The sequence below is a fragment of the Ananas comosus genome, linkage group 25, assembly GCF_001540865.1.
Source record: "Ananas comosus cultivar F153 linkage group 25, ASM154086v1, whole genome shotgun sequence".
In the NCBI taxonomy this organism is placed as follows: domain Eukaryota; kingdom Viridiplantae; phylum Streptophyta; class Magnoliopsida; order Poales; family Bromeliaceae; genus Ananas; species Ananas comosus.
The window spans coordinates 2,815,948-2,832,496 of record NC_033645.1 but is presented as its reverse complement, the minus strand read 5'-3'; the positions used below and the strand labels follow the sequence as shown (position 1 = coordinate 2,832,496).

The 16,549-nt window shown below is 39.5% G+C and overlaps 3 protein-coding genes across 10 annotated transcripts; 2 read left to right on the top strand and 1 right to left on the bottom strand.

The window, feature by feature from the left end:
• LOC109728896 (BEL1-like homeodomain protein 9) lies at positions 1,652-7,545 on the top strand. Its single transcript, XM_020259432.1, has 4 exons — positions 1,652-2,738; positions 5,398-5,798; positions 6,267-6,327; positions 6,822-7,545. Exons 1-4 carry the CDS (start codon positions 1,845-1,847, stop codon positions 7,266-7,268), a joined length of 1,803 nt encoding a protein of 600 aa, XP_020115021.1. The 5' UTR covers positions 1,652-1,844; the 3' UTR covers positions 7,269-7,545.
• Positions 7,632-13,127, bottom strand: LOC109728897 (serine/threonine-protein phosphatase PP1-like). 8 transcript variants are annotated; one of them, XR_002221161.1, is made up of 6 exons: positions 12,712-13,127; positions 11,261-11,820; positions 10,672-10,884; positions 8,821-9,162; positions 8,594-8,717; positions 7,632-8,105 (listed from the first exon to the last, which is right to left on the bottom strand). XR_002221161.1 is itself a non-coding variant. In XM_020259434.1 (4 exons), exons 1-4 carry the CDS (start codon positions 12,887-12,889, stop codon positions 10,037-10,039), a joined length of 975 nt encoding a protein of 324 aa, XP_020115023.1. In that variant the 5' UTR covers positions 12,890-13,125; the 3' UTR covers positions 9,646-10,036. The 8 variants fall into 8 exon arrangements, 2 of the variants coding, with proteins under 2 accessions (XP_020115023.1, XP_020115022.1); XR_002221162.1 differs by having other exon boundaries at positions 7,632-8,101; XR_002221163.1 differs by lacking the exon at positions 7,632-8,105 and adding an exon at positions 8,158-8,402.
• LOC109703736 (procyclic form-specific polypeptide B-alpha-like) lies at positions 15,620-16,183 on the top strand. The gene has a single exon (XM_020224458.1). The coding sequence runs from the start codon at positions 15,620-15,622 to the stop codon at positions 16,181-16,183; it is 564 nt and encodes a 187-aa protein (XP_020080047.1).

Below are 16,549 nucleotides of genomic sequence, written 5' to 3'. Positions count from 1 at the left end.
TGGTGCGGCTTGCAAATCGATGATCGGCTCCGCTAGACTTGATTTACACTATTAAAAGTATCTGAAAATTAAATTTCATAATTTTTCGACATCATTTGGCTAGTGATCAAAAGACTTCAAAATTGACAATTTTAATGGTAGATGTGATACGTTTGTGAATTTAACGGTGTAAAACAATCCAAATCTGATGAAATTTTTATAGAAATTTTTTTTCACTATTTAGGGTAAGATTAGTATCTTTGATCTTAAATTCAAGTCTTTTATCATCATTTTTTATGAGATTTTTATTTTCAGCCGTTCATTTTTAGACTACCGTTTGATAGGTAAATGATAAAAAAAAATTATGAAGTTTAGTTTTTAAATACTTTCAATAGTGTAGATCAAATCTAACGGAGCCGATCGTCGATTTGGAAGCCGCATCATTGAAAACAACTTAGTAGCACGGAGGCCTCCGTGCTATAGATAGTATACCAGCTAGCTCTCTCTCTCCCTCTCTCTATATATATATATATATATTTGTTTTACTCAGTAAAATTAGACTTGTTCTAAAATTCTCATAACTAATGAAAAAATTAAGAAAATATGGACTTCATTACATTTGACAGTTAATCAATTAGATTCTGATAATAAAATTACAAGTAAACTATAGAATAATAAAACAAAAAATTTTGAATCTAAACGCAACAAAATAAAAAGGAAAGGCTAAGGCTTCGTTTGGGATTGCGGTAAGATTGCGTTACGTGCGGTGAAAAATCACGATGGAAAAATACTCCGTTTATTTTTCTACGTAATATTGCATTCAGCATATTGCGCTTAGTCGGTTACAGTATATTTTCTACGGTCCAATCGGAGAACGTAGAAGTATATCCCTATATGCATTTTCTCAACTCCATTCCACCTAATAGTGTTAGATAGATTTTAATACCAAACTAAGCAAAATTCAAATTTACCTTTATTTTTTCAATTATTATTAATATTATTATTTTTAAATTGGAAACTTAACAGTTCCTTAACGGCGTCAAGTGGTGGCAGCGTGGAAAGGTGGAATCCGCTTCACTCGCTTTGCGCTGGTGATTGAGGGGAATATTTTCTACAGAGGGTGGTAATCTCTCTCTCTCTCTCTCTCTCTCTCACCCTTTTCTCTTTACGGGCCCGCGCTTTTCCTTTTCCGGAAAAGCGCTTTTATTCTCCGCGTTTTGTTCTCTCCTCGCTGTTTTTTACCACGTCTTCGTAGCATTCCATTCCACCACCACCCCCAAACCCACTGTAGTAAAAAGTAGCGGTAGAAAAGGACTAAAATATTAATATAAAATATCCCAGGTTGCTGGGAGAAATTATTGCATAATATATGGCTAACAATGTAAGTTTGGACAGTAACTTTGAAAAAAAATATAGCTGTCAAATAATATTGGAATTTTGAAATTTTTTTCAAAAAAATTTTGAGTTATTTGGATGGGGTAGATGACATCAGTTGGATTTGATGTCGATCTTAAAAGCAATTTTATTATTAAAAAAAAAAAATTTACACCGGGTGTACGAAACTCACTGGTACACCGGGTGCAGGGAATAGTTTCGAAGGTTACAGTGGTTACTACTTCACCCTTCTCAGGAGGTATTGTAGCTCTTTGTTTGCGCATCAACCCTTTCTCTGTGTTCTCTCTCTTAAATCAATTAATAATCAGTGGCCTCGTCGTACTCCCTCTCTCTCTCTCTCTCTCTCTCTATCTCGTCCTCACATACACAGAGCTCCGCTTCCTCCATTAATGGCGCTTTGAACCTCGCACCCAGACGTATACGAGCGTATATATATATATATATATATCACATGCCCCTCGCTCTCTCCTATGGCGAGTAGCTTCTCGCGGGAGGGACCCCACGTGGCGCAGCAAACCCGGCGCGACAAGCTCCGCTTCGCCCCCGCCCCTCCCCACCACGCCGCCCCCCACTTCGACCCCGCCATGTTCGCGCTCTCCTTCCCCCTCGGCCTCGGCGACGAAGGGTTCGAGCCCTCCAACGGGCCCCGCAGCAGATCCGGCGACTTCGTGAGCGGCGTTAACGGCTACGTCGATTTCGCCCCGTTCCCCTCTTCCCAACCCTACCACGGCGGCGCCCTCCACGAGGTCATCGCCGCCCCTTCGCCCTCCTCGCTGGGCTCCCAAACCCTAGAATTGCCCTCCGTGGTCCCGCCGAACCTTCCGGAAGGCTCCGGAACCGACCTGATGCTTCCGCACCAGTGGAGCGGCGACTACGCCTACGCGGCGGCGCGCGGCCTCTCGCTGACGCTGTCGCCGAGCCCGCTAACGGAGCTCCCCGCGCCACCCCCGCCCCAGTACGAGGACCGGTTAGGGCACGCCAAGTGCTCGATCGGCGGCGGCGTCGCGTTCCACGGCCTTGCGAACTCCCCCGCGGAGACCCGCCGCGCCGCGGGCCCCCTCGGGCCCTTCACCGGCTACGCCGCGGTGTTGAGGAGCTCCAAATTCTTGCGCCCCGCGCAGCAGCTCCTCGACGAGATTTGTAGCGCCGTCACGGGCTTGGGCCTCGCCAAGCCGTGCGGAGGCGGAGACGGCCAAAATTTATGCGATAGAGTCAGCGGCGGCGGCGATGCTTCGGATATGTTGTCTCCTCTGCATAATTCATCCGAGCGAGGTAACGGTGGTGGCGGTAGCGGCACTTGTGCGGTTCAGCACCGCCCCGAATTCCAGCAGGTGAAGTTGAAGCTCCTGTTCATGCAAGAGGAGGTAATTAGTTTCGACTCAGCAACATTTTATTGTGATTTTTATTGCTGCGGCTTTAAGTTGATTTTGATGGTATATCCATCTAGATCTGTTATTTCCATCGTTCAATGTTAGATGCATTATATCATATAATGGCGTTTTGCAAATTATATATGATTTTCTGACATACGTAGAACATTGATATTAGCTGATTGAGGTGTTTCTAATTCACGAATCACGTACTTTATCGTGGGTAAATAACCATATATTTGCATTTTGTTAGTTACTATGATTGAGAAATCTCGCTGATCACCACGAGGACTCATTAGCTATTTGGTTGTTGAATACTCGCAGGCCATCAAATATTGAATAAAAATATAGGAGACGATAATGCACTTTCATGCTTTGCGTTTTCCCAATCCATAGATATACATTTAAACGTTATGAAGAGTAATTTTTTTTTCTTATTAATGTTTAGCTTGATTTCGACAACTGGTTTGTTACTCGATGCTTCTTTGTGCCTTTGTGTTTAATTGCTCGCTATAACCACTAGGTACTTGTCGACCACTTTTTTATCAATCAAAAGATTGTTCAGCTATCGCATGAGTTATATTTATCCTATTTAAAGAAAAAATAGCTTCTAGGCTAGAAAAATCATATAGGAGAAAATTTAGTTTAGTCGCATTCTTCTCCTCGTTATAAGAAAAACTGTATTTTGAAGTTTTCTCACTATTTCCTCGATGCTATCTTGAAACAAAGTTCTTCTTTTGCACAGATCACATGTTGTTAAGTTTATAGGATTTCTTGCGTGTTTAATGTTGCTGGTCGCCATAAGGACAATTGTTTAATGCCTGTTTGCTAAATGTTTCCTTGGCTGTTAAATACCAAATAATGTACGTGGCAATAATGGTGGTTATGCGACTCAACTCTCATGCCTATACACGTAAATGTGGTAAAAAGTACTTTGAGTTACTTTTTTGAGCTTAAGTATGATTAAAGGAAATTTCTTTAAATTAGGTGCTCACGGGGGGTCAATTGTTTCATGTTACTAGAACCATTGAGTAATTTATATTATTGAATTCAAAGTTGGGGATTTCATTCTCTTCATCTATTTTTGTGCTCTTTGTATTTCAGTCTCTCAATGAATTTTTGCTATAATCTGTAGATACTTGTCTATTGCTATAAATTGAATAAAGAATAGTTATGGTCAACGTGTGAACTTCTTTGGATTCCGACAATATTTGAGCCGCAAAAGAGTCGATCTAAGCTAAATAGGTCCAGTATGAAGGTTGTACAAATGGTAATGCGAATCATATTACATGATTTAGTAAATCTCGCAAGCATATAAGTGGTAGTTCTGTATTGGTCTTTTAAATGTTTCTGAATACAGCCAATTGTTTCAGTTAAGATGTCATAGTTTTCATTTAAAAACTTCGATCTTTTCTATAAATATTCAGTTCTATACTTGGGTGTTAGTTAACTTTTCTCCACCTATGTATATTCAAGTTTTTATTACACGATGTATAAGATTAGTGAGTTGTTGAATAAGATATTCAAGCTAGTGATTTTAGTGGGCCAAATACGCAATATGTTTGGAACTTTAAAATAGAATGATTTCTTGTTCTTTCCAAGAATTAAAAATATGAATGAGAGATTTAGCTCATACTAGTTAAATAACAAATGTCTCAACACTGTAGGAAAAATGGTGATGAAAGGACGCTACGCTGAAGGGTGTAATTAAAAGCTCTTAATTGATGGACCCGACAAACTCTATGCAACTTATATTTAAAAAAAAAAAAAACAATAGGGGGATGCTGATAAAGCCTGTTTGCGAGTGTCTTAGAGGGGTGCTTACACCAGAAAAGAGTGACATTAACTATTAAAAAGCTGGTTAACTTGGCATGGAGAAGGGAAAACAGTGATCTTAGGTAGATGAGAAGTTACTACTAAAAGCTTTTGGGAGGAAAATGTGAAATTAGAGCACAATGGTTTTAAGAGACGATAGACAAGTCAATAAATGTTTGTTACTGCATCTGCAATTTTAGTGTACAATCTGCACGTTTGTCAGCAACATTAAAGCATTTACACAGATTGCTGAGTAGAACAAAGAATTGTAGTGGGAGAGTTAAAACTATATTTGCGGTAAATCTCAGTTGAATGTGTAATAATTGCTGGTTGAAGTGCAATACTAAAGATATGGTAATAACCGTGATTCTTGAGGCTTATATATCAGTTGAAACTCGAAACTGTTTAGTATGACTTATACGTGGTGTAGATGTATAATCTACATGTCTGTCTATATATCTACATGTCTTCAAATGCTATAAGATTTCCATTCACCTCTTCCTATACAACAGAAGTGTTGGGCTCACTTTATTCATTTCCAGGAGGGGAAGAAACCTTTTTGTATTCCTTATCCACTTTCCATGTCTGTAGCAATTCCATGATGTAGTTTCTATTACAAGCTTTTTACGTAATTTTATCTTTTTCCTCCCTCTTTTGCTTCTCGTTACTACTATTTAATGCATAGTGCCTCTGAAGCACTGAAATCCCAAATAAATAGTCGAATCCCTCTAGGACGAAAATTAATTGTTAAGTTTCCTCGTTGTTCAATATACTTACAATGTGCATTTTTGTATTTATCCGATTGCTTATATTAACTATTATTTTCATGCCTACAAAGGTATGCAGAAGATACAAGCAGTATCACCAACAAGTGCAGATGGTGGGCTCTTCCTTTGAATCTGTTGCTGGTCTAAGTTCTGCCACACCCTATGCTTCCTTAGCCCTTAAGACCATCTCTAAGCACTTCCGCTCTTTGAAAAGCGCCATACTGAATCAGCTGCAGAACATCAGCAAAGTTCTGGGCGAGGAGTTCATGTCATCGCCAAGCACCAGTAAAGGAGAAATGTTCTCGTCCTCGAGGTTAAAGCACACTGAGCAGGGTAACCACAAACAGAAGGTGGGCGAGAGGAGTTTAGGCTTTGTAGAACATAACCAGCCTGTCTGGAGGCCGCAGCGGGGTCTCCCTGAGCGTGCTGTTGCTGTTTTGAGGAATTGGTTGTTCGATCATTTTCTTCATCCGTAAGTTCTAGTTTTACACTCTGATGGCCACGTGTTTTGTTGTTTAATAATTTTGTTGGGTAAAAACCGTCCATCTTGTCCCTTATTATAGCACATTTTGAGACAGCCGCCTGAGCATTTCAAAAATCCTAGGTTATTATCTCATCACATTTGATTCAATTCCTTTCCATGAGGACTTAATTGTATCATTTCTAACAGATTTTGTGGTTTGTTTAAAACAGCCAATTTTTTTCAGAACTCGACAGAATTTTCTAGAATCAAAGTATGAAAGGTTAGTTAATACAGTCAAAATACCTAAATCTCACTTGTTTCGGCGTGTGCTCTTACACTGCAGGCAAGATATATATGATTTTACTGTAATTTTCCTTCTACGGCTTTTACTTTGCTTATAAACAATTTCTATACACTTAAGGAATGCACGGTGTAGTAACTGAGAACAGCCAACTCATGCAAGACACTTGCTTTCAGGTATCCAACCGATACAGATAAGCACATGTTAGCAGCTCAGACTGGTTTGTCTCGGAACCAGGTAAACTTTCTAATCGACCATTTTTCTGGAGTCTCTTTGTTTGTCGGCATGCTGTAGGGTTGATACAAGAGCAAGTTACGTGCCGAGTTTATTTACTCGTTTCTAAAACTTCTGTATCACTAGCGTCAATTAGTTGTAGGCCTAATTTGGGAAATGCTTTGTTGGTAGTGTGGTGGGTGCATGCTTTGAGGTTCATCTATACTCATGAACTTTGACTTTGAATAACATGAGTCTCACCACTTTGTAATTTATAACATTCCTAGAGCTTTCACAGGTTCACACAAATCACGCTGTGGATTGAGTTACAGCTTAAATATTATTTCTCTACTAACGAGCCATGGTTAATTGTGACACATCTCAGCTACATGAACTAATTACTTGCATCGAGTTATAGCTTAATTATATTTCTCTTCTAATAAGCCATGGTTTAACTGTGGCACACCTCAGCTACATTGACTAATTGCTTGCATCTAACTGCGCTTTTTCTAAAGTAGGTCTCAAACTGGTTCATCAATGCAAGGGTGAGACTTTGGAAGCCAATGGTGGAGGAGATCCACATGCTCGAGACCAAAAGCATGAGTGGCTGCGCCCTCGACTCTGCTTCTGCTTCTGCTTCTGCTTCTGCCAGCAGGAATGACTTGAGACCCACCACATATAATAGCGGAGGGCCCCTGAACGAACAATCATCAGAAGAAAGCAACAAGCTATCAGAAAGTGCTTCTGCCGAAGCTCCTTTCAAGGACGGCAACATGCCGAGTGCAGAGGCGTGGCACCCAGATAAGCCATTGAGGATGCAGGAGTGCGGCATTCGGGAGAGCACGGATGGCACTTTAATGAGCTTCATGGCGTACCCTAGTGGGATGGATATAGGTGGTTTCGGGGCAGTCTCTTTAACTTTGGGCCTGAGGCACGAGGCAATTTGGAAGCCGAACGGTGCGTAAGTGAAACCCTGACCATTAGTGGTATTACAGATAGTACTGTGATAGAAGGGAGACTCTTGATGTTGGTGGTATATGGAAATTGTAATACTGGGCCGGGGGGAAGGGATTTAGGGTTAGTGATTTGTATGCGCAGGTGGGTAATGTGTGGCCTGAAATGCTCCCATCTCTTTTATAAGGAATATATGCTGTAATTTGCAGAAGGATTTCATGGTCTGGCAAGAGTGCAGGCCCCCTTCTCTTTTGGTGGTGCTAAATGAATTTGCTGTAATTTGCAGAAGGATTTCGGAATCTTGCATTACTCTGGATTCTACAAACTCTCTACCGACAAAAAGAAACAAACACACAGCTTGATATGTACAAATGTTTACGTGAGACGGTTTAATTCACCGTTCATACTGTTCTCGCCGAATAAAGGCCCTCTCAACATAATTTCTGCATACCTTAATCGATAAGAGTTCAAAAGTTCTTAGGGAGAAAGAGTATTGTAAGTAGTACTCCGCATATGTGTGTACACATAGTGAACAAATTAAACGGGGAAGGTCCTCTTGTACCCGGCGACAGAGACGGCGTCACCAGCGTCACCACTGGGCTGGTTCTCGCCAGACATCTTGAGCGACTTCTGCTTCGAACAGCGAGTTCTGCACGCCGATACCCGGCGTGTAGCCGTGGTGGGCCTTCGCCGCTGGATTGGGGCTCTGCGCAAAGTACAGAAACCTGAAGGATCTGACGATTGCGGCTCTGCGCAAAGTACAGAAACCTGGAGGATCTGACGATTGCGGTCGAGCTTCCCCGACGCTGCTGATGTGCTAGCTTTAATAATTTGTCTATTTGGCCTGACTTTATGATTTAATACCATTAATAATAATAATAATAATAATATGCTGTAAGGTAGCACAACCTTCTGTATTAAAGAGCGAAAGTCTACAGTTTCACACTTATACTATATTATTAGTAATAAACCAATCATATCTCTCTTTTTAAGAAAAAAGTATAATAAAAATATTTTTCTATTAACCATGACGGGACAAGTGAATCCAAAGGAGACAATTTTATTGGTTGTGACGCCGGATCAGCAATATAATTAGTGCATTCTAAGTGTGGTGGCCTGGCGGGCATCTCTCAATCACAGTAACACTGAAAATAAAAAATTGATCAATAAATTGTTTTAGTTGTAAGCTGTAAAACAGAGCATACACAAGCAAGCGAGGCCAAACATATTTTTTGGTAGAACAGAGAGTCATACGTGAACGAAAAACTTCTCATTTCTTCACAATGTTAATTCCCTAATCCCCAAGGTCTAAAGCTACAGGAGTTTAGATAGATACCTTTCATTCCTGGCCCTAGAACGCGTTTTGGGAGAAGCAGCTGCTCCGAGAAGCCACGGCTTTTCCCTCTTTACCCCCTCTTCTCTCCTCCTTGCCCCTCTCAAAGAGGTAAAGTACAGGGTAACTACGCAAATTACAACAATAAAGTGATTATTCCTTGGAGCACTCAATTTGAACAATGGAAAATAGATGAGAGCCCACTTCATTGGGATTCTTCTCCTCTTTACCTGGAATTTTTGTGACGGCCATTTCCCACCGTCTATGCTTGTTAATTGGTGGTCAAAGTTGATAGATTAGTGGCCATAACCATAGGGTATCTAATCTTTCGATGGCATGAGAATGACGTCTCAGCGTCCATACAAAAAAATGCTACTTGTACGCCCAAAAAGGTGTAAATCTCGTACCCCTTTATTCGAGAGTTCGCAAGAGTCATTGGAATCTCGAGCCGAATAGATTCTCCGACTTCAGAGAGCTCTCACATAAGTGACAGTGGAGCCCTCTCAATCAAAGCATCCTTCCACGTCGAAAAGCTGGGTTCTCAAATGGTCACAAACAGAGCATATAAGGAACTGCAGATAAATTCCCAAGCAACATCAAACGATCACAAATAAGCCATTACGAAGCTTTCAAATAAAAAGCCATGCATCAAATGACATCAAAATTGGCACACGCAAAGGGCGTCTACAACGTGAAAGTGAAAATAAAGGGGGATAGAGAAACTGATGAGATCCCACAGACAAAGTCCCGGTAAAGGGAAGCACAGCTACCCAAGCAGATGTATTACTGAAACTGGCGGAAATATACCGTACACTGCCTCGACCTAATTCGATAATATGATAGCTAAAAGTATTATTTTTATACTATAGACAATCCAAAAAATTCAAAAGTACTCATAAATCTTTCTTCCTCCAATATTTTTTCTCCGCAATTTTATAGTATAAAAGAAGAACAAATTAAAATGCTTTTAAACTTTTCGACCCTCTAATAGTATAAAAATAGTGCTTTAGCCGCCATAGTACCACTAAGTAGGAAACCATAGCAAAACATATGGATAGCCGAACAAGGCAATTTTAAGTGCAGAAGAACTTCCAAAAAGATAGCAGCAGCTTAGGCTGAAGAGCCCCTCAAGCCAAATACTACGTTTTAGGGGACTAAACAAAGATAATTTGCCAGTTACAACAGCGTTACAGACTGATGGATCTTGCACTCTCAAGAATGAGCTACAAGCACAATTGAACAAGTTTCTATTTTGAGTTAAAACCAATGATACATTCCACAGAGAGCTATTCCAAAAACTAATGTACATATTGTGACCAGGGCGATTAAGCACTTCAAATCCCTTGCTTCAGTGTCCAAGAATCTAGCAAGAGTTTGCAGTGACGAGAACATTATTCCAAAATGCCCCAGTGAGACCTTCTGGCATGCCCTCTGTGGTCACTGATTCTATGCCTTTGCTCCAAGGAAAGACTGTTCACATAAAATAGAGGCTTACTTGAGAGAGAGAGAGAGAGAGAGAGAGAGAGAGAGAGTTGCTTAGCCATGAACATTTGCTGCACGATAATATACTTCAACAAGCAAACTCTTGTGTTATGGATTTTGCAGAACAAATGAGGAGACCACGTCTATGAGAATTCTTTCCGATGCGTGAAAGAGCTTTTAAACTCAATTTCAGAGAATCCTGAAGATATGCCAATCAAAATTATGCAGAATCTCCTAACAATACAATGTCTGCATTTTTCTGTTTCCCACCTAAAGACCCATTTAGCAACAAAACATATAGGGCTTTCAACTACAGAGACTCCAACAAAACTTAAAAAGAACAAGATGAGAAAACAGCAGCTCTACAGCACACAGATAACGACAGTCGAAAATTTTAACGGCATATGTAATATGTTATCCAATTTTACCAAAAAGGTGCCTTTCTCATAATACTTATGTGGACTCATCTTCGTAAATCCTAATTTTGACGGCACAACAACAAAAGCAACTCAAAATGGCTTTGAGCAATTCTCAACAGCTCGCTACAACGATCCCTAATCAGAAATATTACTAGGTGTTAGCTAAATTGTTGCACGTACCTTCATACTGACGGCAGGTGTTCCACCTTTAGCTGAAGGTGTGCCTCCGAAGAACGTTTTTCCTGCAGGCTTCAATATTTGGAAGGAGCACATAAGGGTGCCATCTACGCTCATCATAGCACCAGCATTATCGAATTCACCGCAGTAATTAGGCGCTGAGAATATCGTAACCAGCTGCCTATCAGCAAAGAACTCATATCCATCTTCCACCACCTTAATAACAAGCAATAAATCACAATAAATTTTAATTTTAATTTAATTTACGTCAGCATAAAATAGGAAGGGCTTTCAGATATATCCTACAAAATCAATCTACATGACACAGTAAAATCTTTATTTTCATATATAAAGTCAAAGGTGCCTTTTCTTACAAAAATACCCACTTTTAAGTTCAGGTTCACCACAATTAATGCAAGGAGATCGGTAGAAGCACTAATTTATAATATGAACACGTCACGAATTGAGTTTTTGAAGGGCAAACATGAATAATTTAGATTTTACAGGGATATTAATAAAAACAAACAAATTTTGAGGGGTAGATAAGTAAATGTCTTAAAAACAGGGGGAAAACCAGTTTTTCATGCACAACCTGATGAGCACGGCAAATTAGGTCTAGATTGTGCTTCTCAAGGAACTCAGCGACTTTATCCGCCCCAAAGGTATAAGATACACCTCTATCGTTCATTCCCCATCCTTGAATTTCTTTACAAGGATCTGACCACAGAAGATCACATAACAAACCAGTATCAGGCACATCAGTTGGGCGGGCTAAATTACGTATTTGGTCCAAATCATGCAAGTCAGGAGAAAGCCCGCCATGCATGCATAATATCTTCTCATCTATTAAAGCAGCCACAGGTAGGCAGTTGAAACAATCGGAGAAGACCTTCCAGAGCTTAACACTGTATCTGCGCTTGCATTCATCATAAAACCCATAAATCCGGTTAATGGACGCACACTCATGGTTCCCCCTCAAGAGAAAGAAGTTTTCAGGGTATTTGACTTTATATGCCAACAGAAGGCATATTGTCTCAAGGCTTTGCTTTCCTCGATCCACGTAATCACCTAAGAAAAGGTAGTTAGATTGTGGAGGGAGTCCGCCATATTCAAACAGCCTGAGAAGATCAGAGTACTGGCCATGAACATCACCTGAAAGCAAAAACAGAACATAAAAGTAAGAAGAGCAAGTTCAAAAACTAGAAGACCAACTTACCGCTAAGAAATTTCTGAAATTTCCTCCTGGAGGTTGAAGGTCAATCGTCATAAACAGATGTTACTCAAAAATAAAAAGGAAACTTTGATCAACTCACTGCCTTCGCCAAATGCTATACCAACTTTTGTTCTCCCTGAGGATAAGGTGAAAGTGAGCATTGTGATCAGGTCATAAGAGTATGTTTTCCTCATTAAGGGGCATAAAAACCTCGTATAGAGTCTATATTCTGAGTCCAGCTTTTCGGTAGTAATAGTTGTGAAGATGTTACAAAGGAGCAGATGGTAGTAGATCAAGGAGCTTCTAAGATGTTAAAGTAGCGCATAAATGAAGCTGCAGAGAGTCTTCATAATCTCAGATTCTATTCCACAAAGTTGAAGGGTTTGTCCGACAATCACTCGGTATTAAATGATGAATATCAACAAGGAATGGGCTTGACTTAGTGTTAAGGAACTTACGCAAATATTTGTTCATATACCAAGACAATCAACATGTAAATCCTACTATAGTGGGTGTATAAAAAGCACAAAATATGTAATCATACCTAGAATTGAACAACTAGATCCAAAATGCTAACTTTTCTCAGTTATCATTAAAGACTCTTTATACTAGCAAAAGCCCAGACTAAATCACCAAAAACTCAATAACTTGCGAAGTTCTAATCTTAAACCTAACCTAATCCTTCAGATACCAAAATAAATCAATAACCACCGCTAAGTACCAAACATATTCTCACAACTACACAAAAACCCACATCCAAAGTCCCAACTTTGCACAAAACCAGATCATAAAACATGCTAAAAATCACATAATTTGACGCTAAAACATACCACAAATCTTGATCGGCGCCTCGAGCTCGAGCAAATTGGTCTGCTGGAGGAAGATGCCCTTCGCCGCGACGCAGAGCTTATTGATCTCCGCCTCCGTCAGCACCACCTGCTTCCCCGGCTTCGTCCCTCTCACCCCCAAGAGCCTCTGTATCACATCATCCAAAAGGGCAGGTTCCATCTCTAAACCCTAATTTGACCACCACAGAAACCCTAAGCGCCCTTCCCTCTTCGCTCAAACAGGGAATTGCGCACTCCGCTCCTCCAATAACATCCCTATCTCTCCCCTCCTCCTCCTTCCCCCTCTCGACCGTAGGGTTTACTCCTGCGATCGGAGAGAGGAAAAAGACGAGGGTGACACCTTGGTTCTCATGCTATGGCAAAAAAGGGAGAATCTTTACGACTCTGGGGGGTTACAAAAATTAATGTTTATGAAATTAAATTGCTTTGTCTCCGATCCAGCGGTGGGAAACTGTTCTATGGACTCGGTTCAGTACGCCCATTAGTATCTTTTTAGTTTCAACGGTTCGATGCCGATTATCAGCTGAATGAAGGGTGATGAGTTGCTGCTGTTCGTGGATGACGTGGTGCAGTGGGTTCAGGGAGTAAGTTATCGAAGAGCGAGTGGAGAGTGGGGATGGGGCGGTGCAATTGACGGGTAGGAAGGATCCGGGAATTGACGTGGACGGCTCTCGTTATTTTCACAACGGATAATTTCATTTGTCTTTTTTTTTTTATTATTTATTCGGGTTTCGGGTTAATTAGAAAGAGATCCTTTGGACCCAAATTACCCAAAAAAAAAAAAAGTAAAAAATATATTAGGAAGTAGAATGATGCAATAATATTAAATAAATAGAAATTTATTTTCACTGATAATAAATTATATTTAATATATTTATAAAATATTGTTGAATTGACATATTTATTGGTTGTGGTAAAATAAATCTTACTTATAACACTATTTTATTTATAGGCTAACAAAATTATACCCAAAAAAAACTAATTTTGGCATCATATTATTTAAAAAATTGATTTTTATTCTAACCGGGCCCATTTACTTTTGAGGATTATGCGGTATCTTATGCATGATGTTTCAAGTATTTATATTTAGCACTTTTATTTACCACTAAATTTGAGATATTTTAATAAATTCAAAACATAAACTTCAATGGAATTAAAAAATATAATAATACTGTAAGGCTAACGGGATTGAACTTGAATTAAATTAGAAAATTTAAATTTGGACATAGCATTATTTACAACAAATTGTGCCAGCTATTTTTCTCAAAAAAATTTGTGCCAGCTATTATATATATATATATATATATATATATAAATTAGAAACAACAGCTTAGAAAGGGACAAATGTGATGTTTTTTTTTAGCAAGGGTTACTTTCAAGTGATGTTACTGGATTTGGACATTAATGATTTAATTAACTGCTGTATAACTTGTTTTAAAAATATTACTAGAATAAGCTTAACACCGAAATTCACCAAAAAATAAACCTCTGAATTGAAGCTTTGGTTTCTCAGCCTCAGAATCTCATGCGCACTTCGCAACAAAAGCTTGAAAAATAAATATTTCCAAAAGCTAGAAAGATGAAGTAGATGCTAAAAGCGTCTCATCTGATATTATTCCCCTACGCAATGAGCTTGCATTAGTTTTAATTCGTCTATGCGATTCTTATTTTTCTCTCTCTCTCTTGTAAATGGGGGACCAAAAAAAAAAAATTTCTGAATTGGGCCAAGGCCCAAAAAATGCACATAAATTTCGCTTGCAACTTAGCCCGGCCCATATCTGAGTATGTCTTATACATATTCAAAACATGTGACAAGTGCAATGTGTATTGCTGCACAAATATATATTCATATATATTAATTAATAAATATTCTACTGATCGTCCCTAGAGTAAGTGACAAAGAATTTGGTGGTTGGTATCTGAGACCCAAGTTTTCAGCTAAGTTTATTTTCTAAATAAAATAAAAGAAGCGGGTAGCGTGCTACCTATCTCTCAAAAAAACAAAATAAAAAATCTATATATAATATATATATAGTGATAGATCTAATCCCGGCATTCGTAGATAGTACAATGTTTATATATATAGGATAAATTTATAGAACTACCATAAAATGTCCCAATATTAATGGTGAAATTAAGCAACTAATCAATTCCAATCCGTACACAAGGTACGTTACAAATATTTACAAACAACTAAGCTTACTAATCTTATCTTTCGTTACTTCCTTATTTTATACGCCATCAAAGTGATCATCAATAGGACCATATATATAAAATATTAAAGGCAAATTTGAATGTATAGTACTAAATATATATATATATATGAATGAATGTTGACGTCCACGAAACCAACTACTTGAGTGGTATTAATTAATTTCCTTAACCCGCTAACTTTTTACCTAACAATGGTTATATATATTTTTTTAATGGAACATATATGCTGCGTGGTAAGGCATAAATGATCATATAGTCTATTATTGAAGATATATTCATCACCACTTTATCTGTGTCCAAAACTGTCAATACTTTTTGACTATTTAATATTTAGCACCCTATTTGTATTATTATATTATTATATATTTCTACCCTTTTGCGTGTTGTAGTGGATAGATCCACTTGTCATGAGCACATGCAAAAGCGTAGCATAATTGTGATTATTATGTTCGATCTAGAGCTTTAATTAATTCGTGGCATCAACTTTAACGCCTTTGTGTCGAACGAGTGCGACGTAAGTCATACAAGTCGGCGCTTTCAAGTGGATTTGCAAGATCTCGTTGCCGACACTAAAATCCGTCACTTACTTTCCTATTTTCGGTTCTCTCCTAAATCTCTGCATCTCTTATAAGTAGTCTCCTGCCACTCCTATGAGCCATTAACATACACAAGCAATATGGCACCTACACTCCCACATTACCTTCTTGTGCTTCTATTCCTGGGGGTGGCATCTTACACCACTCCCTCTTTTGCTGGTCATGAGGAATTGTCGAAGTACCACGGTAATCTTCACAAGAAACTGCTGTCGATGACGCCGTCGACTTATGGACATGATGCTCGCCAAATTGTGGCCGAGGAGAATCGGATGTCTGAACTCAAACCTGATTGTTTACCCGAGCCAAAGCCTGGTCATCAACCTGAGCCTAAACCTGGGCACATGCCAAAGCCTAAGCCCGGACATATGCCCAAGCCCAAACCTGGACACATGCCCCAGCCTAAGCCTAACCATCCTCCCAAGCCTAAACCTGGTCACCAACCCGAGCCAATGCCCGGACACAAGCCCGAGCCTAAGCCTGGCCATCCTCCCAAGTCTGAGCCTGGTCATTTGCCCGAGCCGAAACCCGGACACATGCCCGAGCCTAAGCCTAGTCATCCTCCCGAGCTTAAGCCTGGTCACAAGTCCGAGCCCATTCCTGGACACATGGGTGAGCCTAAACCCAGTCGCCAAACCGTAACCTAAGCCTGGAGAGCCATACCACAAGCCACCGATGGATGACCACTCACCGAGTTCAAGGACATGTATCCAGTACAACTTTTAGATATGTAGTGAAATAACCTGCACTTTATATAGGTAAGTACATCTTTGTAGTCACTTGTTATCAGTAAACTAATGTTATCGCTAGCTATTTCCTGCTATGGGCATTTGGAGCACCTTGCTATTCTGGTTGTAAAACTTGATGTATTGCTTCGTTGGTAATGTGATATGTTTGGATATAATCTAGCTACTTAATTAAATTCATTATGCATATATAGCGTGGGAGTTTTGCTAGAATACTATCGGTAGTAAACGGCTCAGTTTACTACCGATTTATTTTCGATGATAGAG

What these genes read in the sequence shown, in the direction of transcription:
- LOC109728896 (XM_020259432.1), top strand. Translation starts at nt 1,845, where the DNA reads ATGGCGAGTAGCTTCTCGCGGGAGGGACCCCACGTGGCGCAGCAAACC. An exon ending in TCCTGTTCATGCAAGAGGAG is followed by an intron (nt 2,739 to 5,397) that starts GTAATTAGTTTC and finishes ATGCCTACAAAG; the next exon opens with GTATGCAGAAGATACAAGCA. An exon ending in CTGGTTTGTCTCGGAACCAG is followed by an intron (nt 6,328 to 6,821) that starts GTAAACTTTCTA and finishes TTTCTAAAGTAG; the next exon opens with GTCTCAAACTGGTTCATCAA.
- LOC109728897 (XM_020259433.1), bottom strand. Translation starts at nt 12,889, where the DNA reads ATGGAACCTGCCCTTTTGGATGATGTGATACAGAGGCTCTTGGGGGTG. An exon ending in TAATTTGCCGTGCTCATCAG is followed by an intron (nt 10,885 to 11,260) that starts GTTGTGCATGAA and finishes CTTGTTATTAAG; the next exon opens with GTGGTGGAAGATGGATATGA. An exon ending in CACCTGCCGTCAGTATGAAG is followed by an intron (nt 10,272 to 10,671) that starts GTACGTGCAACA and finishes GCATATCTTCAG; the next exon opens with GATTCTCTGAAATTGAGTTT.
- LOC109703736 (XM_020224458.1), top strand. Translation starts at nt 15,620, where the DNA reads ATGGCACCTACACTCCCACATTACCTTCTTGTGCTTCTATTCCTGGGG.